The sequence below is a fragment of the Gymnoscopelus microlampas genome (assembly GCF_963454915.1).
Source record: "Gymnoscopelus microlampas genome assembly, chromosome: 15".
Classification (NCBI taxonomy): Eukaryota; Metazoa; Chordata; class Actinopteri; order Myctophiformes; family Myctophidae; genus Gymnoscopelus; species Gymnoscopelus microlampas.
In genome coordinates, this window is record NC_139952.1 from 40,215,871 (window position 1) to 40,241,162 (window position 25,292).

Below are 25,292 nucleotides of genomic sequence, written 5' to 3' on the forward strand. Positions count from 1 at the left end.
CACTTCTGTTTCTGAAATTCTATATTACATTTAGTAACACACACACACACGCACGCCGCACACGCACACACACACACACACACACACACACACACACACACACACACACACACACACACACACACACACACACACACACACACCTCTGTGGCGGTGTGTGAGAGCAGAGTGGTCCATTTCACACATACAGATGAGTGTTGTCTCTTTTTACAGCCAAAAGGACTTCCTGCTGCATAAGGACAAATCGCCCAGAAGTCCATGGGTCTGTGTGCGTGTGTGCGTGTGTGTGCGTGTGTGTGTGTGTGTGTGTGTGTGTGTGTGTGTGTGTGTGTGTGTGGTATGCGGTACACTCACTCTAGTGTGCGAGAAAGACACATGAAAGGAGACAGAGAGAGATATAGAGGAAAAGATACGGCCATGACAGAGAGAAATGAGAGACGCCGCTCGGCGACAGCTTATTATGCGTTAACGTGTGAGTGATGCGTGTGTGTGTGTGTGTGTGTGTGTGTGTGTGCGCGTGCGTGCGTGCGCGTGCACGTGCGTGCGTGTGTGTGTTGTAATGTGCGTGAGAGAGATAGAGGAAGAGGTATGGGGTTGACAGAGAGAAATGAGATAGGTGGCGTCACGACATCTTAATATGCATTAACGTGTGTTAGTGACAGCTGTGTGTGTGTGTGTGTGTGTGTGTGCGCGAGTGTGCGTGTGCGTGTGCGTGTGCGTGCGCGTGTGCGTGTGCGTGTGCGTGTGCGTGTGCGTGTGCGTGTGCGTGTGTGTGTGGGTGTGCGTGCGCATGTGTGCCACTCACCAGCACATTCTGGATTGTCTTCGTCAAAGTTCACCGCGAAATCGTGTGACACCTTGAGGAAGGAAGCAGGGGATGGATGGAGATCACAGCTGTGTGTTATTAATGGCCCAGGCCAAAACATTCAACACGCAAACATTTTCAATTTACAGGCTGACAGGTGCAATCTCACTACAGGCTACACGCTCATTTGTGGATCCAAAAGAGCCCACACAGATCTTCCCCCCCAAAAAATAACAGTTCAACATCATCACCCCCGGTCTCCCCCACCACCTCTTATACAGCACTGGTGCTCAAACTTTTTCATGTCAAGGACCCCCAAATTGATATATATTTTGCCGCGGACCCCCATCTGAAAAGGTTTTGCCAGGAAGATTTATGTAAAAATAATTCAAAATTGTATTTAAATATTTTTTCAAAAATAACAGCTGTATAAGCTCACAACACGGCACAAGGTGAGGCACTGTGAGCTTGTACATCTGCTATTTTTTAATAGCCAATGTATAAATGGATAAAGTGGTTAAAATGATTATGATGCTAAATTAATTAAATTTGCTGAATACTTTGAGAACCATCTCTCAATAGACACACATGCAGATGTAAAACAACACATGTCTTTTACTTACCTTGAAATCAGGCGGTATCTGTGCTCCAAAACCAAACGCGGGAAACATTTTATCGCTAGAAAGTAGAGAGGGGTGTGAGGAAGAAATTATGTTATGCTATTATGGGTGTTTTATATTTTACCATCACTTATAGTACTTATATAATACATTATGATATGAACTACCTTACCACTGATCTGTGCATAACCATCACCACCTAGAATAGTGTCCTCCTATTGCCTCAGCAATTACTGATTGATCCAGAATTTCACGACAGGTGGAAACACATAGGATGCCACAGGCTGGAGTTTAAGATGGGAGGGGAAGGGAGAACACTCTGGAATATTTCGCCTCATCGAATGGCGTTTATGAATGCTGTACTTGTGCCAATATGCATCCATAAAAACCATACTTTACGCCAAACGATGTTTGACACTCCATTACACCGCACGCCAATCAAATTAATCTCATTGATCGTCCTACTGCACAGCATTCTAAACAGTGTTGAAGACACAGAGCGTTCCATCAGCGTTTTTTTTTATTACATTTTATGGTCAGACTGAAGAAGTCCTTTGTCCTCATCAGTCGACTTTGAGGCTTAATTTATAGAGTCTGTAGGGGTAGGCTGACATTGCTCTTGTCTTCATGTCTTTATGTACAGTATGTGTTTCTGTGTTATGTCAAATGTGTCAATTATGTGTTGCATACAACAGTGGTTCTCAAACGTTTTCATGTCAAGGACCCCCCCATTGACACTTATTAGCCCGCGGACCCCCATAAGAGAAGAATCACGGCTCTAGCAGTGATTCTCCACCACTTTAATTTCAAGGACCCCCAGTTTGACATGCATTTGGCAACGGACCCCATTTAATGGCATCTCTATCTCTGAGACCCCAATCTCATATTGTAAAATCAATGTTAATTTAACTCTGAGAGTGTACAAATGGAACCAAATGGACCTGTACACTCTCAGAGTTACAGACCAATAAGGGTCCATTTGGTTCCTAACTATCCATCATTTAGCTGGGGACCTCCTGGAACCCCCTGAAGTACCCCTGGGGGTCCCCGGACCCCACTTTGAGAACCAATGGCATACAAGACACATTTCAGTGTGAGCCGATCATAAGGTAATATCGTATCGTATTTATTTTTGTAATAATAATAATATCTGGGATTTATATAGCGCTTTTCTAAGTGCTCAAAGACTAAACTATAAAATAACACTGCCAGGACCTGAGACAAGGGGGCAAGTGGGCCATGTACTTTATCGTGAGGGAAGTCTTTAGGGCTTAAGTGGTTTGAACTTGAGCCTTGCTTGGGGTCATTCTAATGGCCTCTTGGTGCATGTGGATACAGTACACACCGTCACAGAAGTGGCTAGTGGTAGACAAAGTACTCAAGTCCAGTACTTGAGTCAAAGTATAGATACTCCTGGTCAAATATTAAGTGAAAGTTGCTCTGTCAAATTTGTACTTGAGTTAAACTACTGGAGTGTTTGCTTTTAAGAATGCTTAAGTATTCAAAAGTACAAATTACAAAGTACATTTTCTTTTTATTGTCAATGCATTGCTGTATTCAAATGTTGACATTTCCCCCGAAACCTTCAAAGATTTTCCAGACATTTTCAAATAATATAAATAAGAGCGAAAATAGCAGATCTACAAGCTCACAACGCGTCGCATTGCAATGCGTTGTGAGCGTGTAGATCTGCAATTTTCACTATCATTAAAATAGGGCTTAAGTGGTTAATTCACAATGTACTTTTTCCCTTCCTAGAAATGTAGTGGAGACAAAAGTACACAATATTTGCCTTTGAAATGTAGTGCAGTGAAAGTCATCCGGTATCCGAAAATACAAATACTCAAGTAAAGTTAAGTACAGTACTCAAGTAAATGTACTTGGTTAGCGTCCACCACTGGAAGTGGCAGAGTGCTGGTTTGCGGTTCGGTGTGTGTGTGTGTGTGTGTGTGTGTGTGTGTGTGTGTGCGTGCGTGCGTGCGTGCGTGCGTGCGTGCGTGCGTGTGTGTTGCAGATGAAACAGTAGCCTTCAGCTGACAGCTCACAGCTGGATTCCTACTCTCCAGAAGCAAAGCAATTTCTGGCTGAGACTCAGCCGATCGAATTCTAGGCAGACAGTATGTGTTTTATGTCCTTGTTTTATTGTCAGTAGATACGACTACTGTAATGGATGTGCTGCGCACTTCAGCACGTATCGTTTCTCCACACAAATCAGCTGCCATATCTCTGAAAACATGTTTTGAATTCTGCGCACTGGGGGCAAAGAAGTGTTATTTTTATACTTCAAATATTGAGTGAGGTATGTCTCACTGTTTTTTCCAGAGTTCATGATGAGAATATTATACTATTCTTTATGCATCGGAACGGATACCTAATGGAAGCTGCTGACAGTGCTGACAATGTCAATATTATCGGTTATGAATACATTACAGTTTTATTACAGTGCCTCTCTCACAATTCATATTAACAAGCCTTGATCACCAGATGAAAGGGGAAAAACACCCTGTTCCCTTACATGTACTGTAGAGCTGCACGGTTATGACTGAAATGATAACCCCAATTATGTTGGTGAAAATTATAATAACAATTATTAACCACTAATTTTGTCATACTGATCTATACGACGAAGTATATCGGGCTTTAAGTGCTTAATACAAAATTAAAGAAATAAGCATAAACATCTTCACTTTAAAAAGAATGGAAGTGCTCTTGGGAAAAAAGTGCTATTTTACAAGAGAGACGAGAGCCAAGTGATTTTGAATGTTTCACCTTTGCCCTTCAACACGCCTAGCCGTGACAATAATTACTGCCGGGGGGTATTATTTTGACCGCAACATCGAGTGTTGAAAATCAATACCGGATTTAAGTGTAGCGGAAACCGAGTGTCCTTCAGACACCGCAATCAATCATGTTGATATTATTGAGTGATAATTGATGGATTGCAGGGCACAGCCTGAAGGACACCTGGTTGCAGAGACAGTGAATGGATAAAGCTTTGTCCTTGACAGGGATATGTCTCCCATTTTACCATGCCCAATTTCACCTGGGCGATCAATACGTTAAGTTGATAGTTGAGTTGTTAAGGTCCATCTTATCTCACCTTCATTGAAAATAATGTCTTAGCTGACAGTGTATACAGTAGGATGACGCTTGTTAAAATCAGAAAACAGATCACCTGTCCTTCCCAGGACTACAATATCATACGCCATACAGTATGCCTCTAAAATGTCTCAAATGTGGCTCCAACAGCTATGTGACAGGATGATTGATTAAACACTTCCAACCTGGAGTCCCTATTTTGGGCATGGAGGGCATATACTGTAGGTGAACATGTCCTGGATATTTAGGATATCATCTCTGGACCAAGCCCAGAGGAATCGGCGCTGGAATTGAAGCTCTCTTCCGGGTTCTCTTACAGCATGCATTAATGGCCCAGCAGATGTCGCTATTTCAACTTCTACCGGTCGCAATATAATCTCTCAATAGAGCTGGAAGAGGTTTTGTCCTGACTTTAAACTTTATTTTATTATACTTAGTAAACATTTAATGTTTTCAATCACTAGTTTAAAGTCTTTTTTAAATCCTCATGATAAGCGTTTTAATAAATTACGCACGGACGCACGGACGCACGCACACACACTGACAAACAGACTTAGCTTGCAGCAACACATTCTCACACATTGCATCAAAATGGGTGATAAGTTGGGACAGGATTTGAAAAATGCGGCAGATACTGGTGCAACAGGACGGTCCTAACTCGTAGCATGTTGACGAGGACGGTTGATTTACAATTCCAAGCGTATAGGTATGCAACTCCAAAGGCGCTGATTAGCAACTACTCGCTCACCACAGCGGCTTGCTCGGGCCTCCAACGCACTTCTGGTGGCGCGCCTGCCTTGTTTTAAATGTTCTGAGCGGACGTGTGTGTCAACCCATTGCGAGTTGGGAGTGAAAAAAACGGCACGACTACCCGAGCGTTGAAAAATGACTAAATTAAAAACAGGGGAATCGCATCGTGTCAGATTTTGCCACAATTCGTGACTGTAGTACAACTTGAGAGTGATACATGATGTTGCTTGCAGAACCGAGTGACAAAGCATAAAATAGGGCTTTTAAGGTTGTTGTAGTGGTTTGTACCTGTCATAGTCTTGGCAGATCTCCCCTACTGCCACCAGAGCTTTGAGATACTCGTTAGGCTGATAGGGGTGAATATAGTGGAGGGAGCAGCTGTTCCTGGGGTCCCCGTTTGATGCCGTGAAGTCTATCGCCACCTGGAACACACATGCACACACACACACATTTTAACAATTTATTTGTGTTCACATAAAGGAGAGCATTCAAGGACACAAATATTATATATGTACAGTTAAGGTTACCTTCACAAAATCATGGCATGTGTCTTCATGATAAAATAAGCATATCACTCAGTATGGGTATAAGTAGTGTCTCCGGACATATGTGGCGCTACCAATTATGGCAGGGATAGCACAGTACTTTTCCAGCCTCTTTGCCTCCTTTTTGGGAATCCCAAGTTGTTGAAATACTCTAACAACCAGTCTGTGGTTATGTCCTAGGCTACCAAATATAAAAAGCCAATCTCTGAGATGGCATGTAGAAGTGGTTGGTATTTAATGACCTTGGTCATAAAAGCTTCCTCTACGCTAGGGTCGAAAGTGCAGGCTATCTCTAAAACAGACGCACGCATGCACACACACACACACACACACACACACACACACACACACACACACACACACACACACACACACACACACACACAGGGCTGATGGACACAGGCACACACACAGCTCGAATGACCACGTAAATTATGTGGAGTCACAGAGGACTGTTCACTGTGCTAATAGGCAAATGTGCAGATTCATCAAAACGCACATTGTGATGAAAATGCGGCAATCGCTGTAGTTCAGGCAGGCACAGAACACTCATAACGGCCTAATCACACATCATCACACAGCCACAATCCTAATGGTTCAATCTATGACGTCTATTTAGGAGGGCCGACATTCACTTCTTTCATATTAAATATATCTCGCTGCTGCTACCGCAATGACAGCTTATCAGTGATCAAACTCCCTCCACCTCCCCAGCCTCCTCCTGCAGTAGCATTTAGGTTTTCTCTCTATGACGGCATGTCATCTGTTAAAGGGATAGTTCACCCAAAATAATCGATTAGTCACCCCATGGAGACTTGAATTCATGGATATTTCTTTCCTAAGCCAATCATTTGATGACCAGCGGACCGGTAGGCAGCGGTTCCGGTAGGAGACACAAAGGAGACTCTTTGTGTCTCCTACCGGAACCGCTGCCAGTCATCAAATTATTGGCTTATTGGCTTAACAAAAAAATATCCATGAATTCAAGTCTCCATGGGGTGACTAGTCGATAGAAAAAAAGACATTTTGTGGGTGAACTATCCCTTTAAATGAAAACATTTAATTCAACCCAGGTTCATAAAATGTATAGTATCATCATGTATTCATTTCTGTATGTCTTTATGTTCTGCCCTATACGAGGGTTTTTTATGCATATTGTGTAGATGTAATAACTGTGTGTCTTTAGGCTCTGCTTCAAGGAGGTTTTGCTATCTCATATAGTCTGTCATGCTTGTGCAAATTATTCTGCATTATCAAGGGAGCAAAGAGCCACGCCGCCAAATACAATCCAATATCATTGCAATATGAATGGTTTTCATCTCGAGGAGAAGTGTCTGACTGAACAATGCTTTGCGCTGTTTAAAATGGAGCACCTACATGCAGAAACCTCATTTACAGGAGAGAGTAGCCGTGATATGGGAGATGACAGGCAGGGACTGCGTATCACGGTTTGGTTTCTATTGAAATAGATCCACGACACCTCTCTAGAACAGTTGGTTATGCCCTCTTGAAAATCTCAAAAAGCGTTCGCGGGCCACCCATCTGACCACTTAACACGGTTGCCGTGTTAAGTGGTTATTTATTTGTGTTCTGGCTTGGATCAGTGGAACTTGTTTTGGAACTTTTTTCACAAGATTTTTTTTTTATTAATAAAATGAAATGTTGTCCAATCTGTATGGTAGAGTATGTTAATACAATATCTATATATACAATTTGAATCCTGCGCCATGTCGGTTGTCTGTATGTATGTATGTATGTAGCCAGTGTGACGTAATCTGACATCACGCCAGTGTGACGTAATCTGACATCACGATGAGACGGTCGTCCCGAATATGGACACAACGCCAGTGTGACGTACAGCATGTTGTCAGTATGTTTGTCAGTATGTTGTATGTACGTTGCATCACTCCGAATATGGACACAACGCCAGTGTGACGTAATCTCACGACAGCATGACATCACGCATGACATCACATCCTACCTATAAATTCTAGGATGCCGTCAGATCGCACCAGTTCGACGGCTTCCATAGTGGGTTTTGGTCATTGGAGAGGTGATGCACGTCACCTCTTTCTGAAGTGGGTACTTTCAATGGTATAAATGTCAGCACTTCCGCAGGAAACCGGGTTCAAATCCGGGGTAGAAGAGGAAAGTTACATAGTGCAGCTTTTTTATATTTTTATGTCATGTCATAAAAATCGTATGTAAAATCGTGTATCGCCAATTACTGTAGTTGGGGGTCCACTTGCAATATCCTCACAGCCCACCAGTATGCTCTAGAGCCACTCCCCTAAGACGACCCCCAAACTGATTCCAAACCTAACCTCATCTCTGCATGAATGATAATAAAGACCCTGACATTTGACTTACACAGCATTTGAACCAATGACCTCAGTATTGATCTCAGCAACAGATTAACGTGACAGCTGACCCTTCCGGGTTGAAATGGCCCGCTTAGTCGTTCGGAAACGCGTCGTACCTGACAATCACAAACTAATGGGACGTCCGAAACCTTTGAAAAAACCTGTTTAGGTTTGCAGAAATCAAGTCGACGAATAGACACTGTGTACAAATATGAAGAGAAATGGATTTCCACCACTTTGGCAGAGTGCCGAACATTTTCTTACAACCAGAATCGCCGGCCGCTATTTTGAGCCTCTTGAGGAGTTGCTTTTGTGGTTTGATATAGACAACGATTATAACTCACTAATTAATTTCTCAAGACAGATTCAGAGCTCCGCAGCTGAATCTGTCGGCAACTCCTATTACAACGTGTATAGTTGTTTTTATTAGGAATGAAAACACAGGAGCACCACCGGACCAGGAGGGCTGAAGGACAACGAACGGGCCGACATCCAGTCTCTACACAGGGAATTGGGCGGTGCCCCCAGGGGCAAATTCAAAGGAGAAAAATTATATATTTTTTCTTCTTTTTGCCGATGGGTTCCCATATTGCTCACTAATTAACCACCTGAGTAAGCCTGTCACGGATAGCTACTAATCCGCAGAAGCAAATACATCTTAATTACTTTATTTCTCTCGCTCAGTGGCTGCCTAGTTGAATGTATCTGAGATTGTGTATCTTGCTATCTGGACAGTGAGCGCAATAAAATGAACAGTCAGCTGAACATAAGCCAATGTCAGGTGTCATCTTATGCTGCCTTCACACTAGTGGTCGACAAAGCATCAAGCTGCACATCATTTTCAATGGGAACCAGTGACATAAAGCTACAACCTGACACCCAACAACTTGTCACTGTGTGACAGGCGTGAACGTGAAATGCCACAAAATAAAGTTCAGTTGTCTTTTTTTTTTAAATCTTCGCTCCAGTGATGCAGAGAAGCGTCAATCAATCATATATGTTTTTGTTTCACCGTGCTTTTAGTCTTGATTGATTGATTGATTGATTGCTTTATCTGTCATTTGTTACGGGAAAAAAAACAAAATTATGTTTCTCCCTGTTTCTCCCAGTTAAAGACAAGTTATTCATAGAATAATAAATAAATAGTGCAAAAAAGAAAAACTGTATCAATCTAAATAAATAAATTCATGTCATAAAAGAACAAGCAATAACCAGTTATAAAAACTTTATATAAACTCTTGCTGTCAACCATTTCCCTGTGGCTTGAGCTTCAACGGACGACTCGTCGACTCTGTAGCAATGTGGTTGCACGCTTGTAGCTTTATTTATGAACGCAGCATTAGGAGAAGGCTGCAGGCTCCAGAATGTGCTCTCTCTAGGTTGTCCTCAGACGAGCCCTCCATCGTTGGTTCGAGTCACCACGGTTCTCCATGCATCTGGCCAGTACGTTGGTACTTTGCGCTCCTGCATCATTCTTGAGTACATCCACATATGTTAGTGTGGGACGTCCTCGTGACCGATGTCCGTGCGTTGGTTCCCACAGCACCAATTTTCTGGCTAGCAGCTCTTGATGTCTTTGGCAGTGTCCTGCTAGTCTCATTCTCCTGGCTGCTAATTTCTCGCTCCCCATTGGCATTCCCTCATACAGCATATTGTTGGTAACATGTGTACTCTTGCTGATGTAAAGTACTGCACGCGACATTCTAGTGTAGCACCCGTCTAGAGACTTCTGTAGGGTTGGCTTCAGGGTCCAGCATTCACTGCCATAGAGGACAACAGACTCTACCGTTGCATAGAAGAAGCTGAGTTTGATTTGGCGGGGGAGGTTGGAGTTCCATACGCTGGCCTGTACGCCATTTCACTAAATATTCTCAGCACACTCCTGTACCAGCAACCTACTCAATACCAATGATTTTCTTACCTCTGACAGGTTTCTATTTCGAATTTCTTCCGTTTGTTTACCCACAATGCCGCTGCCAAGAACCTCAACAGTTGCTATGCTGCCAAGGTACATCGATCACAGGAAAGGCTAAATTAGCATTCTGTCTATTTGAGACATATTTCTAGGCATTGATGTGCTGTGCGGAGCACAGGGGTCATGATGGAGGAGCTTCACCCAATCACCCAAGCTGAGCGTGACACGTTTGAGCGATCATAAGGTCATTCCAATAATCAATCTAATCTTAAGACTACTGGTTCTCAACATCAGGTCCGGGGACCACCAGGGGTCCAAATGAACCCTTACAAGAGGTCTGTTACTCTGAGAGTGTACAATTTGGTTACAAGAAAAAATAAATAGGTATCAAATGGGGGTCCGAGGCCTAATGCATATCAAACTGGGGGTCCTTGAAATTAAAAAGATTGACTTGAGAATCACTGACTGGAACCCCAATCTACACCCTTAAGTCCTCAGTGCTTATTTAACTCTGAGAGTGTACACAAGGAAGCAAATGGAACCAAATGGACCCTTATGGACCCTTATGGACCATTGCGGGTCCATTTGGTTCGCTAGTGGTCCCCCCAGACCCGTCCTTGAGAACCAGTATCTTTGTGGATTTCCTATATACAGTACAGTACGCAAGTTCACTCCCACTAGTCTTCACTGCCCTGCCCTGATCCTGTTACTCCTGTCCCTATACAGCACATCTAAGTCAGTGGTTTTCAAACTTTCTGGGCACACCAAAGCAGAATCTAAATGAGACGGCACATGCATACTTACAGTGAATTGAATTTGGCAGCCTCCCATGATGTAGTCCAGGAAGGAATACATTTTTATAATCTGTCAGTAGAAAAAAAGAAAACTTTAGACCATGCTATGGTCCTGTCGGGCGAAAACCTTGTATGTCCAAAACCGTTCCTTTTTTATTATTATTTTAATAACATATTTAAAATAGTGAAAATAGCCGATCTGCAAGCTCACAATGCGTCTCATTGCGAGCTTGCAAGATCTGCTATTTTCACTACTTTTGTGAGACAGACTTGTATGATGAAGTAGGGCATTCATTTATGGACAAAAACGTTAAAAGTTGAAATATGGAGATACAAGGTTGATCTGCCCGACAGCGACGATATGGCAGATACAATGGAAGCATACAGTAGATGTAAAAAGCAAAAGAGTGTCGCAGTGTCTCCTCACCTTACAGTGGTTGAGGATGGCAGTACCAGAGTTCCTATAGTTCTTCTTCTTCACCTGGTATTTTGGATTTATACACTCCCACTGCATCTGTAATTACACACACAAACACATGCACGCACCCAAGCGCACACACACACACACACACACACACACACACACACACACACACACACACACACACACACACACACACACACACACACACACACACACACACACACACACACACACACACACGCGCCCGCACACAGAAGCAGGTCCCAGACATACAGTGCAGCAGAGTCATATTTATAAGTCTACCATTCTGGAAGCCAGCCACCAAGGGCAGGACACAAAGCTGCAGGAAAGTACAGTAATATTGGACAACAGGTCAGGACCATGGACAGTTCAGTACAGGTCAGAACCATGGATAGTTCCGTTCACCCACATCACCATTTGTCTTACTATTTGTCTTTGTGGGGACCTCAGACTAGAGTGACCATATTTTCAAACCTCCAAACCTAACTACCGGTAACTAATTAATGCACATGTGTGTGAAAGTATACACATATATACACATAGGTGTTTACATCAGCATGTGGGACACACCTGAATAGTGTTGGTAACAAGCCTTCCTCAAGCTGAGGAAGGCTTGTAGCCAAAACGCATCATGTTTCTTTGTCATGTTGCCTCATTCATGAAATGTGAAGTACCTGAATGGACAGAATGTGAGTGCTGGGAATCATTCTGTACATGATTTACTTTTTGGAGCCATGCACCCGGAGAGTTTACAGTATCGTTTTTATTGACTGGAGTTTTGTACTCACATTCCTTCTAGTTTGGCCAGAATAGTGTGTGTTTTCTGTGCGTGTGTGTGGGTTTTGTGTGTGGGGGGGGGGGGGGTATTGTGTGTGTGTGTGTGTGTGTGTGTGTGTGTGTGTGTGTGTGTGTGTGTGTGTGTGTGTGTGTGTGTGTGTGTGTGTGTGTGTGTGTGTGTGCGTGCGTGCATGTGTGCGTGCATGTGTGCGTGCATGTGTGTGTGCAGTATGCAGGTGTCTGTGTACCTGTCTGCCCTCCAGTTCCGTCCTTATCTCTTTAAAGGTGGTCTGAAACTCCCCGATGAAGTCGTGTTTTCCATTAGAGTCCCAGTCCCATACTGTGCACTGCAAACCACACACACACACACACACACACACACACACACACGCACACACACACACACACACACACACACACACACACACACACACACACACGAACACACACAGGGAAATGCCATGTTGAATGATTGATGAGCGAGTGTTGGTGGGGGGCAAAGGAGCAGTGAAAAATTAATCTGAAGAGGAATTCAGCTGTAGAAACCTGTGTGTGTGTGTGTGTGTGTGTGTGTGTGTGTGTGTGTGTGTGTGTGTGTGTGTGTGTGTGTGTGTGTGTGTGTGTGTGTGTGCATGTGCGTGTGTGTGTGTGTGGGTGCGTGTGCGTGCGTGCACATAGGCGTGACAGTTTGTTTCTTTCACAGGATGTACTGTACAACACAAGATTGATGGCTTGAATGAGCGCCGCCTGCACCGCAGCGAGCATTGTGACACAATGTATCTATACAGCTCTCTGAAAGGCCACAGGAGCCTGAGTTACACTTTAGCCGCGCTCCGGTGTCGTGCGCCTAAAACAGCCAATTTACAACGCTCACAAAGTGTCGTTCACGCGTTGTGAACTTGTTGATGTGCTATTTTATGTGTGTGTGCGACACCCGCCACACGACTAGGTATAAATCAGGCCTCAATTCTACGATCGATGATAAGTCATGACTTGAGTCAATAGAAACACAGCAGTCGGCACATTGGAACACACGCGCACACACACGCACACGCACACACACACACGCACACGCACGCACACACACACACACACACACACACACGTCCCTGCACTCAATGAACCACCTGGAATGCTTTCAAACAAGACATTTCCTTGTACAGCTCAGTGACCTTTTGAGCGGCTAAGAGGGACAGTCAGACCCGACTCAACGATAGCTGATTACAGGAAAGGAGTGGCAGTTAATCCCCTTATTTCCTGTCTCCGCACTCGATCTAAGCCTACCTACATCTTCTAGAGTGTGTGTGATTTGTCCACAACTGTGTGTATATTATTTCAAATTAGCGCACGCACACGAGTGTGTGTGTGTGTGTGTGTGTGTGTGTGTGTGTGTGTGTGTGTGTGTGTGCGTGCGTGGGTGTGTGCGTGTGTGTGTGAGTGGCTGTGGGTGTAGGTGCGTGCGTGCGTGCGTGTGTGTATTCAGTCTCGCCTCCACTTCAAGAGCTCAGAGCTCTGTTAGACAGTGTAATGAAAAAGTGAAGGGCCTCCGTTCCGTTCAGTGAATACTAACTGATGGGTGGAGAGAGAGAGAGAGAGAGAGAGAGAGAGAGAGAGAGAGAGAGAGAGAGCATGGAGATAAATGGGAACAGCAGCAGGTAGAGGCAAAGTATAAAACAAGACTGGAGCGGAGCAACGAGAAAGGAAGAAAGAAAGAAAGATAGATCGATTCTGATATATCTCTGTCGGGGGGGAACCGAAAAACTGTCCAAAACTGTTACTTTTCAGGATTCAAATAAAAAAATAGCAAAAGTAGCAGATCTGAAAGCGCAAAATGTGCCGCTTCGCTTGGTGCTGCGTTTTGAGCTTGTATATATCTGTTACTTTTGAAAAACCTTGGAAAGGGTGATGGTGTGTGTGTGTGTGTGTGTGTGTATGTGTGTTTACGCGCACGTGCACACACGCATGCATGCGTGCGTGCGTGTGCATGCATGTGTGTGTGTGTGTGGTGCAGAGACAGCCCTTTCGCCTGCTGTCAGAAGCCATGCAGAGTTAAGATGCTCCTGAATAGTAAAGAGCGAGTTCATGTTTATTCATGGCAAAAAAATAAAATAAATAAAAATAGGATAACTGTTTGGGGGGTGAGCTCGGTCACCTCTCTTTCATACGCGCACGCAGGGACATTATGGACTGGAAAAGGTGAGGGTTTATAGGCCTACTGCTGGGCAAATAACAACAAGGCGTCTGAAAGGCACAGCGCATGATTCAGACTGAAAATATTGACTCTGAACTTCCAGCCCCCTAACGGAACCACGCGGGGCAGGGTCGACAGACAGCCTTGGGCTGTTTTGGGGGACTTTTAGAGAGGTTTTTAACCCATTAAGACTCGAGGACGATTCTACAAATGCCTTCTAAATCAGTAGTTCTCAATCTGTTTTCCCCCAAATGATATGTATTTGGCAGTGGCCCCCTCATCTGAGAATATTTTGTGTCAGGGATCCCCCCAGATGAGGAGATTTGCGTTTAAAAAAAACACTTGCAAAAAAATATATACTTTCAAGATTTTTCAAAAATGTTAAAAAATAGCAGATTTACAAGCTTGCAGCGCGGCACGAAGTGACGCGCTGTGAGCTTGTAGATCTGCAATTTTTTTTAGAACTACTGTTGTAAAACACTGTTCTAAATCCTATATAGTTCTCTGAAAAACGTATTGTGGTACACAGCTAAAATCTAACATGACACAGATGCGTTCCCGCCTTTAATGGGTTAAAACAAGCTAGGGCTATAACCGGGAATTGGATACGCTCTGACGTGAGGCGGCGGCTCATACTTGTAATCTCACTTCCATTTGATCACGCTAAACGTATTTGTGCACCTCACTGGAGTCACTGTTATTTAATCTTTGTCGGGGGCGTTCACAGCTGACTGGCCAGATTTAATTTGCAAGCGTGGCTGCGCTGCCGTTGGACCGTGCGAGTGCTGCGGCGGAGATGTTTACAACTTTGCTACAGAGAAACTTCAGGGAGATGGATGGTATAGGGTCAGATAAGATGAACCGCGGGTTATCTTAGGTCATTTACTATAGCTTCCTGTTGGGTTAGATTGCCAGATGATACGTTATTTTGGTTAAAGGGCGACTTCGCCCATATTCAACCCATGTTCATATCTTGAGCTCACTGGCAGGTGAGAAGAGCAGTGGCAAAACAAAAAGAAATGTGTGGGGAGAATAACGACTACATTGGGAGGAAAAAAAGGCTAAAACGAATTGATGTCAAAAAATAATTGGCTACTAAAAGAAAAAAGGAAAAGCAAATGAGTTAAAAATCTGTATTTCTCTGCACACATCCACCAGCTCATTACTAGCTTGAACTTTGTGACCACCTATTGCACCTATTGGAAATAGCAATTTTAAACACTTATTAGTGAGAACTGCTTCGCAACCACAATGTTGGTGCAACTAAGACATCAGCATTCTCTTGAGTACTTTCCCATTTTCTGGTTGTTCAGCTGCATTCACATCACTTTCGAAACGACACGTCTATGTTTTTGTGCCGAGTCGACACAAGTCAATATTAAATCAATGTGATTCGAGGTACATCGTCCTATTATGTCATGAGGCCAGTCTGTTCCTATGTGTTTGTTTTGACAGAGAAGCTTGAAGCTTGAACAAAGAGAAAGAAAAAATACAAAGCCAAGACAAAGATTATCTATACTTTGACTCGAGTACTTTGTCCACCACTGGTTATATTATTAAGATTCTCTCAGCACACAGAGGAAACAGCAGGTGGCTACATGTCAGTGGGAATAGTTCATTTAATACGGTTTGACAACCTTGCACTGAAGACACCGCAGGACTTAAATTGCAAACTAAGCAAGACAGAGGCATGGAGGATGGAGGAAGGACGTTAAGGTTGACATTCGGACCTGTTTCAGAGGAAATTATGCATTGTCTAAAATATTGAGCTCACCTTTAGTTCTCGGTCGTGATCTCCGCTGCACAGTGTGTTCAAGGACACTTTGAAGGATTTCCACACTGGACTGAGGTTGTTCATCACCGTCTGCGTGCAAGCACACACACACACACGCAAACAATTAACCAACAGCACCGCCATGTACGTATGTTGTCTCAGTCAGGTGGAAACCTCATATGTCCAAAACTGTTACTTTTCAGGGTTCAAATTCAAAAACGGGAAAAGTAGCAGATCTACAAGCTCAAAACACGTCGCTTCGCGCCGTGTTTCGAGCTTGCAGTTCTGCTACTTTTGATGCTTTTGTGTGACGCTGTAGTATGATCAAGTAGGGCGCTAATTTACGAAAAAACACAAAAAGTTAAAATATGGAGGTAAGAGGTTTCTGCCCCGACAGCAACGTTGTGTAAGTAAGTGCATGTCCACGTAGATGTCTATGTTACCTCGGTTCTGTGCACGAGGGAGCCGGTGCCATCGTCGTTTATTCTGAAGATCTCCAGAAAGGGGTCTGACTTGCTGAAGAAATCCTTCAGAGGGGAAGGACGGAAGGAAACGCAGGCATGATGTAAGTATAAGGCACATCATCCCAGAGGCGGTAGCTTTGATCACTGCAAATCCACACTCCAAGGCCTCTCTTTAAATCCTGTTACATGAACCTCCACTCCTGTCTGTCCTCACCTGTTTATCTGCTCATCCACATACCCTCACCGTCACTCTTAATTCCCTCCAAGCACAGCATGTATAGATAATTAATCGGGGGGGTGTGTGTGTGTGTGTGCGTGTGTGCGTGCGTGCCTGTGTTTGCTACATCACTGAGTCCCACAGCCCTTCACAACCCCCACCTCTCTCTCTCTGTCTGTCTGTCTCTCTCTCTTTCTTTCTCTGTCTCTCTCTAGTTCTCTTTAGTCTGGCCATGCCAGGCTAGTTCTCTTTCACACATACACAAACCTTGTCATCTAGCTTGCGAGCGCTGAAGGAGAGTTCTACATAATCATCATTACCAGACAGCTCCTCCGCTGTTACCTTCAGAGAGATAGAGAGAGAGAGAGAGAGAGAGAGAGAGAGAGAGAGAGAGAGAGAGAGAGAGAGAGAGAGAGAGAGAGACAGAGAGAGAGAGAGAGAGAGGGGTAGATGAAAAGATAGTTAAAGATAGTGAAAGGGGGGAGAGGAACACGAAGGGCAATGAGATGATAAAGGAACATACCATCATCAACTTAATTATCCCTATGCCAAGGACGTGTGCGTATGTGAGTGGGTGCGTGCGCGCGTGCGTGTATGTGTATGTGTGTGTGTGTGTGTGTGTGTGGGTGTGGGTGTGGGTGTGTGGGTGTGTGGGTGAGTGTATGTGTCTGTTGAGTAGATCATTGGTTCTCAAAGTGGGGTCCGGGGACCTACAGGGGTCCTTAAGGGGGTAGTTAATTAGATAATATAGTGTCACAATCATTTTAACCACATTTTATACATTGGCTATTCAAAAATAGCAGATATACATGCTCACTGTGAGCTTGTAGATCTGCTATTTTTTGAAAAATCGTGAACATTTGTGCAAACCTTTGAATATATATATATATATATTTTAAAGCGAACATTTTTAACTCAAATCTTTGCTTGCACACAATATTTTTTTCAGATGTGGTCCCACGGCCAAAAACATCATCATTTTGGGGGTGCTTGGCATGAAGAAGTTTGAGAACCACTGGAGTAGATCACCTACCGTAATGGAAGACTTATGTGTGTGTGTGTGTGTGTGTGTGTGTGTGTGTGTGTGTGTGTGTGTGTGTGTGTGTGTGTGTGTGTGTGTGTGTGCATGAGTGCGTGCGTGTGTAGTTGATCACCTACCGTAATGGAAGACTTGCCAGCAGTGTTTCCCTGCTTGAGCAGAGCTTTGCTCAGTTTCCTCTGGGAGACGATCTGAAATACACATCAAAAGACACACACACACGTGCGAGCACAAACGCGCGCACGCACACACACACACACACACACACACACACACACACGCACGCACACACAGAAAAATATCACACCATACTGTAGTGATAAATAGATAGATACATACTATATTAATCCCGAAGGAAATGTATTCTGTTCAACAGCTCCAGTTGCAATCCATTCATACAGATTGTCAATAAAAAGAAGCATGATGAACACATAAAAGTTAAAAATCTGGTAGTTAAAAAAGTTAAAGTTAAAAGTCCTCAGTAAAAAAAACACAGTTCAAAAACAGTGCATTGTACAATAAAACATCAAATACTACTCAAATAAAAATACCGTAACAATGTACAGTCTCTCTCTCTTTATACGTTTTTTTTACTTATTTATTGACTTCCTTCATTCCCGCCAGTATTTGACTTTTTAGACGACATCGGAAACTACATTTTTAAAATTCCATCCTGATTGGCGAATTCCGAGCATTGCTGGCCCACAATAACCTACAATACCTCTACTTGACCTGGCGGAGAACTGTGCTCCGAGGAGCACTTTTTCGAGTTAATTTTCATTTGGAAAGTACACTGTGTACATTCATGACTCAAGTCCATAAATCACTTAGTGCAATCCCCCCCCCAACCCCCGCACCCCCCGACCCATTTCTATGTGCTACTCACTGACTCAAAATCACGTCCTGCATCACCTTCAAAATCCCTCTGTTTCTGCCCGCTGGCCCTCTGGCCCTGCCTGAGGGTCAGCGGGAAAATTACTTAATAATATAAAAAAAAACTCTCGCCACACACTGTGGGGGACTGCACTTTTAGTTACCGCTCTGGAACTCTCCTACTTTCTCCTAAACAACCTCTAACTGACAAAGTCTGGAATTCAGCTGTAATAAAATCCGAGGAATTACTCTCTCGTGTCATTGAACAGACCATACTTCCCTCGTTTGCTGGTCTCAATTCTTTACAATTTACCCTTACTTGTGTGTCCTTGGGCACGCAGCAAAACACCCAATTTTCAAAGAGCAAATAACATGGTCAAAGAATGATAGAGGTTTGTTTGTCGCCCTTTTTGGGGAATGCTTGTAGCATATTCAGTCACACATACTGTAAAAACCCATGCAAAGGGCCTCTGCACTTTATTAAAGGGATATTTAACTTTCAAACATTGGGGTCATTTTAACATCTATTCAGGCTTATGTGAGCACCCCAGACAGTTTTCAAGTTGCTTGATTCAGTAATGAGATATTTGATATTCATTTGATCAGACACGCCCCCTTCCTATACAAACCCATTGCAACTTCAAACTCTATTTAACCATGTTAGACTCATTGAAAAACACCCGTCCTTGGTTCTGGTGACTGATATTGGCCTTCTAATGTGTGAGGGGGCCGTGTTTTTTTTTTTTTTTTTTTTTAACTTTTTCCATTTCTTTTTTAAAAATACAATAAAAAGAATTTCAAAAAGTAATTGAAGAAGGACAATATCTGTCACCAGATCACCAAGGACGGGTGTTTTCAATGAGTCTAGACAGTGGGGTATTTTACTTTTATTTAACCAGACAATTAAGTCGAATATATTCTTATTTACAATGGCGGCCCGGCCAAAAGCAAGGCCTCTTGAGGGAGTACGGGTATAGGGTATAAAAAACAAACAAACAGCAGATGATAGAGCTGCATAAATAATAAGTATAATATAAGCCTTGCCGAGCCATGTGGCCCACAGGGCAGGAGCCTATCTCCTGTTTCTGTAGCGTGAGGCGGCTTGATGTTCCAGTACACCCCCCCCTGGACATGACGCTAGCATACCACAGGGACATAACCCCAATTCAACCACTTGATGCTGAGTGCCAAGCAGGGAGGCATCGGGACCCATCCCAATTGTTATAGTCTTTGGTATGATGATCCCGGCTAGGGAATCGAAACCCCGACCTCAGCAATCTCAGGGCGGACACTCTAACTACAAGGCCACTGATACAACACACATACACAGTATATAAACAGCAGCGACAAGCTCAAAACAATGCATCCACTGTGTTATAGCCACAACACAGTAGCAACAGAGTAGGCTACGGTGGAGCCGTTTTATACATTTTGAAAACTTGTAATGGGACATTCTGCACAATGAGAACTTTTACTTTTGGTACTTTTAAGTACATTTTGATGCCAATACTTTTATACTTTTACTCAAGTACATTTTGAATTCCGGACTTTTAACTTGTAACAGAGTACTTCCACATTGAAGTATTGATACTTTTACTCAAGTAAAACATGTGAGTACTTTTTCCACCACTGTTAAAGAGTTAACGTGGCTGTGATTGTCAGTCCCAGAACACGTACGTATGCTACACGCTCTCATGCTCACCTCGAATGACAGGCCCTCAGAGAGAGAGAGAGGGCCGGCAGAGAGAGAGAGAGACAGATAGACAGACAGGGCCCGGACAGCCGGTATAAAAACTATGGATTTTTTTGACAGCTCACCACGCACACCGACGCTGCGGCCCAGTGGGATTTGTCCCGGCATGTCAGCCGGCCCGCTACACCACTGTGTGGACGTACGTGATACAGTCTGACCCCACAGGTCTCCAGATATAACATCCATCCAGATCCAAAACACTTTAGAGGTTAGGCCACTTCAAAGCTCAAAGTCACACTGTGTCGTCTCAATTATATCAGACAGTAACATTAGGTTACGTAACTAATACTCCTGTGAAAGTTTTTAGCCTGGCGCTCGCATTTTTGGGAGCAAATCTTCTCAAATTTAGAAAGAAATAGCAACCAAAAACAAAGAGGATCTACAAGCTCTCATCGCATTATGACAAAGTATAAAACACAGAGAGTCTCTTTAAAGGCTCCTACCGGAAAAGCAGATCAAATTATTGACTTAGTAATGCGTCAAAAACAAAAAAAATCTCCATGAATTCAAGGCTTCATGGGGTGTGTAATTGATAGAAAGAAAGGCATTTTTTGGGTGAATTACTCCTTTAACCCATTAAAACAGGGAAAGCATCTCTGTCATTTTAGATTTTAGCTATATCTATAGCAACATTGATTGATTTAGAACAGAGGTTTAGAATAGTGGTTCTCAAAAAATGTAGATTTACAAGCTCACAGCTTTTACATTTTAGAAAAATCTTGAAAGTGTTTGAAAAATGTTGAATCACTTTGAATTTTTTTTACACAAATCGAACAAGTCCCTGGCACAAAACATTTTCAGATGGGGGTCCGCTGCCAAATACATATCATTTTGGGGGTCCTCGGCACGAAAACGTTTTAGATTTAGAAGGCGTTTGTAAAATCGGTCTTAAGTGGTTAAAGGGGGGAGAGTGGCCAAACCAAGACCACTGTGTTTTCTCTTTATTGAGTCAGACGCTGGGAAAGTTGACAAGAAGTTAGTGAAGGAGCGACACAGATGGAAGGTGGGGGCGGCTCACCATCGTACATACTGTACTGTACACTAATGATTGGCATCTAAAAGAACTCCTCAAACCACCGACCTCCACCCGTTCCCTTACGCTCTGGAGATTCTGACACACTGAAACTGAAACGAAGCTCTGCTGCACCATGGGGGACCGGGCCTTCTGCTCAGCTGCTCCTCGTCTGTGGAATGCTCACCCTGACCAGCTGAGAGCTCCAACAGTTCTTTTTAACAAGGCATTTGCCTAGATGGACTTATTGATGCCTTTGTGTGTTTTTACATTTTTTACTTTTTCTTAGCTGTAGTATTCTTGGGGAGGGCGGGTATCTTACAGCGGTGGTTCTCAAACTTTTTCATGTCAAGGACCCCCAAAATGATATGTATCTGGCCGCGGACCCCCACCTCAAATATTTTGTTCCAGGGACCCCCAGAAGCAAAGATTTGAGCAACAAATGTTCGCTTAAAAATATATATATATTCAAAGATTTGCACACATTTTCACGATTTAAAAAAAAAGCAGATCTACAAGCTCATAGCGCGGCACTCGGTGCCGCGCTATGAGCTTGTATATCTGCTATTTTTGAATAGCCAAAGTATAAAAGGTCATAATTATTGTGATGCTATATTAACACATTTTGCTGGGTACCCCCTGGAACCCCCTCAAGTACCCCTGGGGGTCCCCGGACCCCACTTTGAGAACCAATGTCTTACAGTACCATTGATCTGAATTTCATTCATTTCATTGTTTTTATTTATTATTTATTTTTGCATCTATTTTCTTGACGTTTTATGCCATGTACTGTAGCACATCATTTTGTCAAATATAAAGTGTATTATAATTTTGTATTATTATTATTATTATCATACAATGCACACAAGCCAGCATGCTGCATACATTACACACGCTCCCTTTTATCAAAGCAACCTGTGAGATGCACCATGGATGCAGGCGAGCGTGCTCCGCTTCACTCATCGTTTTTTTTACGGCGTTTCCGTGCGTTCAGCTGTGGAAGCATCATGCACTCATCAACAGCAGCTGTGTTTATGTGTCCTGGCTGTGCTCACCTGCACTATCATGCACTCTTCATCTGTATTCATGAGTGTGCTCACCTTTATCGACGACGTGCATGCTTCACTCACCCACTCGCCTATTTGCATGCGCACTCACTTGTGGCTAACGCGTTCCACGTTCACTCAAGGCTAATGTAATGATAGTGATGTGAACATAGCCTCTGCAGATAGCTTTAAAGCACGGCTCAAGACCTATTTCTTCGCTCTTGCTTTCAGTTGATTTTTGTAATCTCTGTGTTGTTATTAATGATCCTCAAACTGTCGGTCTAAACCTCCTAACTCCAGGTTTCTTTTCCCCCCCGTCTGACTTTGTCATTCTAATCAATGATTGACGTAACAACTATCTCCACATCCACTGGTCGAAAACCTCCTAACACCACTTGAGATGGATTTGGGTAAAGTGACGATAATATAAGGACACATACAAGTATCTGACCATGTATAAAGTCACACGAATACCAACTTTGATGAGGCAGTATCGAGTTTTTTTTTTCATTTCCTGAAAAGTTAATATTTTGGACATAATTTAGTTGGTTTCTGCCCGACAGCAGAGACATTTAGGTTCCTGAAATAAATGATAGGCTAATAGTAAAGTGCACTTGTCAACATGTGCACTTTACTGTGTGTTTCTTCATGCATAGCCATTTTTCGATTTTTAATAATGCTGTCAGCAATAGACAACACGCACAATGCTGTCTATCGCTGCTGTGACCATCCGTGCAAGCGTGCCGCGCCCACTCAATGCACCATACATTTTTTATTGACCTTGTGAACAGAGTTTTCTGGAGTTTGAGGCTGTGGGCAGGTTCACAGTTGTAATTGGATGCAAACCTAGGTCTGGTCTTGTTTACCCAGGAAATGCAAACCATAGCCTGTGCAATGTGCGTTTTGCATTTTTATTGTTTGTTAGATTAAAAAAAGAAAATAAATAACGACATTGCATTTGCCACAGTGAATAATAATTTTTCTGTTTCTTTGTTGTCCCAGACTAAATATGCTCTGTATACAAATTGAAATTTATTATTGATAGAACATGTCTGCATGCATATAGGCAGGCACCTTCATGTGTGCTCCTGTTTTTCTCTTTCTCTGTCTTTTTTCTTTACTATTATTTGTATTACCTATCGTCGGGTGGAAACCTCATTTGTCCCAAAACTGTTATCCTGTTCAGGATTCAATTCAAAAGTAGCAAAAGCAGCAGATCTACAAGCTCAAAACGCATCTCGAGTCGTGTTTTGAGCCGCGTTTTGAGCTTGTCGATTTGCTACTTTTGATGCTTTAGTTTGACGCTGTAGTATGATCAAGTAGGGCGTTAATTTAACAAAAAAACACAAAAAGGTTTCTACCCGACAGTCTGTCCCATACCAACGCCTACCCCCCCACGAAGGGGTGGGTATCGATTGGGTTTTATCCAATACCGGTGCTAATTCTAGATCAGCCTAAATCATCACACAACTTACACAGCACTACAAAACGGTACCCATTCGGTACGGTATCAGGAGTATCGGATGTGGTGATACCGGTTCTAGTACGGTACCGGTTCTCGGTTCTCAACCCTACTCCCACGCTACCCCCCCTGTCCCCCAGGGTGCACTGACCTGTCCTAAGGTACATTCCATGGCTCCCAGGAAGTCGGCGTCGCGGAGGCCATTGTGTCCGGAGCTGATGTCATGGAGTTCGAAGCGGAGCCTCTGCACCTCCTCGAAGTAGAAGTCCACCAGGAAGATCTTGGAGAAGACGGGGTTGATGCTGCTCCGAATCACCTCTGTGCGGTCCACCTGTGTGAACAGAACAGAGAGCGGGCCACCAACATTTTTAGAAAAAAGAAAAAACACACAACCCATCGTACTGAAGCCTGATTCATATTTTGTTGCATTGTCACACGCCTAAAATGGTAGATGTACAGTAGCTCTGGTCCATAGCCTAGAAGGAGTTCTCCTTAAGGCTATGGGACTTTTGACTCTTTGCGCACGCACCACAGGCTGCATAGCCTCTCTTCTGCAGTAAAAATAAAAAATATGCTTCCGCTACTCACCAAAACAAAGACGGTTTCATGGAGTTGAAAGCCAACTCTGAGCTCTGAGGAACACTTTGAGCCCGTACATGACGTCTAAAATACACTTTTTGGCCAAAATGTTAAACATTTCACGGGAAAGAAAACATTATTAAGTTACTCCGTTATCTACAGATCCGGACAATGGAACTTTTCTATTTTTTACTGCAGACGAGAGGCTATGCAACCTGTGGTGCGGGCGCAAAGACTCGAAAGTCCCATAGCCTTAAGGAGAACTCCTTAATCTAGGCTATGGATCAGAGCTAGATGTACAGTACAAGCTCACTCTGTCACGACCTGGCTGAGTCTGTCCCCAGCCCCTCCCCTCTCCCTTTTGGTCTCTGATTGCCTAGAGTGGACTCAGCTGCAGGTGGCAGCCGTGCCTAGTTGGCTAACGAGCCTCAGAGACTATTTAAGACTGTCTGTGACTGCCCTCAATGCTGGATCATTGTAGTGTCATATGGGCCTTGTGTCAGGGTCCCCGTATTTTCCCCATTGCTATGTGTTTCGCCCTGTGAGGTGTACCTTGGCTGCAGCCCCCCTGGTGGTGGGAAGCAAAAACAAATAAAAAATGATATATATATTTTTTGTAAATGAAAAAAATACATATAATTCTGTATGTATAGACATAAAAGTCTATACATACACATATATATTAAAACAATGATGTATTTAACTTTGGGGAATAAAATATTTGTTGAAAAAGGTGAAAAAATGTGAAAAAGGTGAAGAAATCACCTAT

At 43.3% G+C, this 25,292-nt stretch overlaps 1 protein-coding gene across 1 annotated transcript in view; it reads right to left on the bottom strand.

Moving 5' to 3' along the window:
• The window catches only part of cpne4b (copine IVb), a gene marked incomplete at its 3' end in the record, with an annotated part of 40,048 nt that overhangs the window by 9,926 nt on the left and 4,830 nt on the right, over positions 1-25,292 (bottom strand). The window contains exons 2-12 of the mRNA XM_084079934.1: positions 24,096-24,275; positions 17,918-17,989; positions 17,027-17,101; positions 16,522-16,605; positions 16,079-16,168; positions 12,362-12,460; positions 11,319-11,405; positions 10,902-10,961; positions 5,563-5,696; positions 1,429-1,483; positions 806-857 (exon numbers count right to left, since the gene is read on the bottom strand). Of these exons, the coding sequence (XP_083936060.1) occupies positions 806-857; positions 1,429-1,483; positions 5,563-5,696; positions 10,902-10,961; positions 11,319-11,405; positions 12,362-12,460; positions 16,079-16,168; positions 16,522-16,605; positions 17,027-17,101; positions 17,918-17,989; positions 24,096-24,275 (988 nt within the window). The remainder of the gene's footprint in view (positions 1-805; positions 858-1,428; positions 1,484-5,562; positions 5,697-10,901; positions 10,962-11,318; positions 11,406-12,361; positions 12,461-16,078; positions 16,169-16,521; positions 16,606-17,026; positions 17,102-17,917; positions 17,990-24,095; positions 24,276-25,292) is intronic.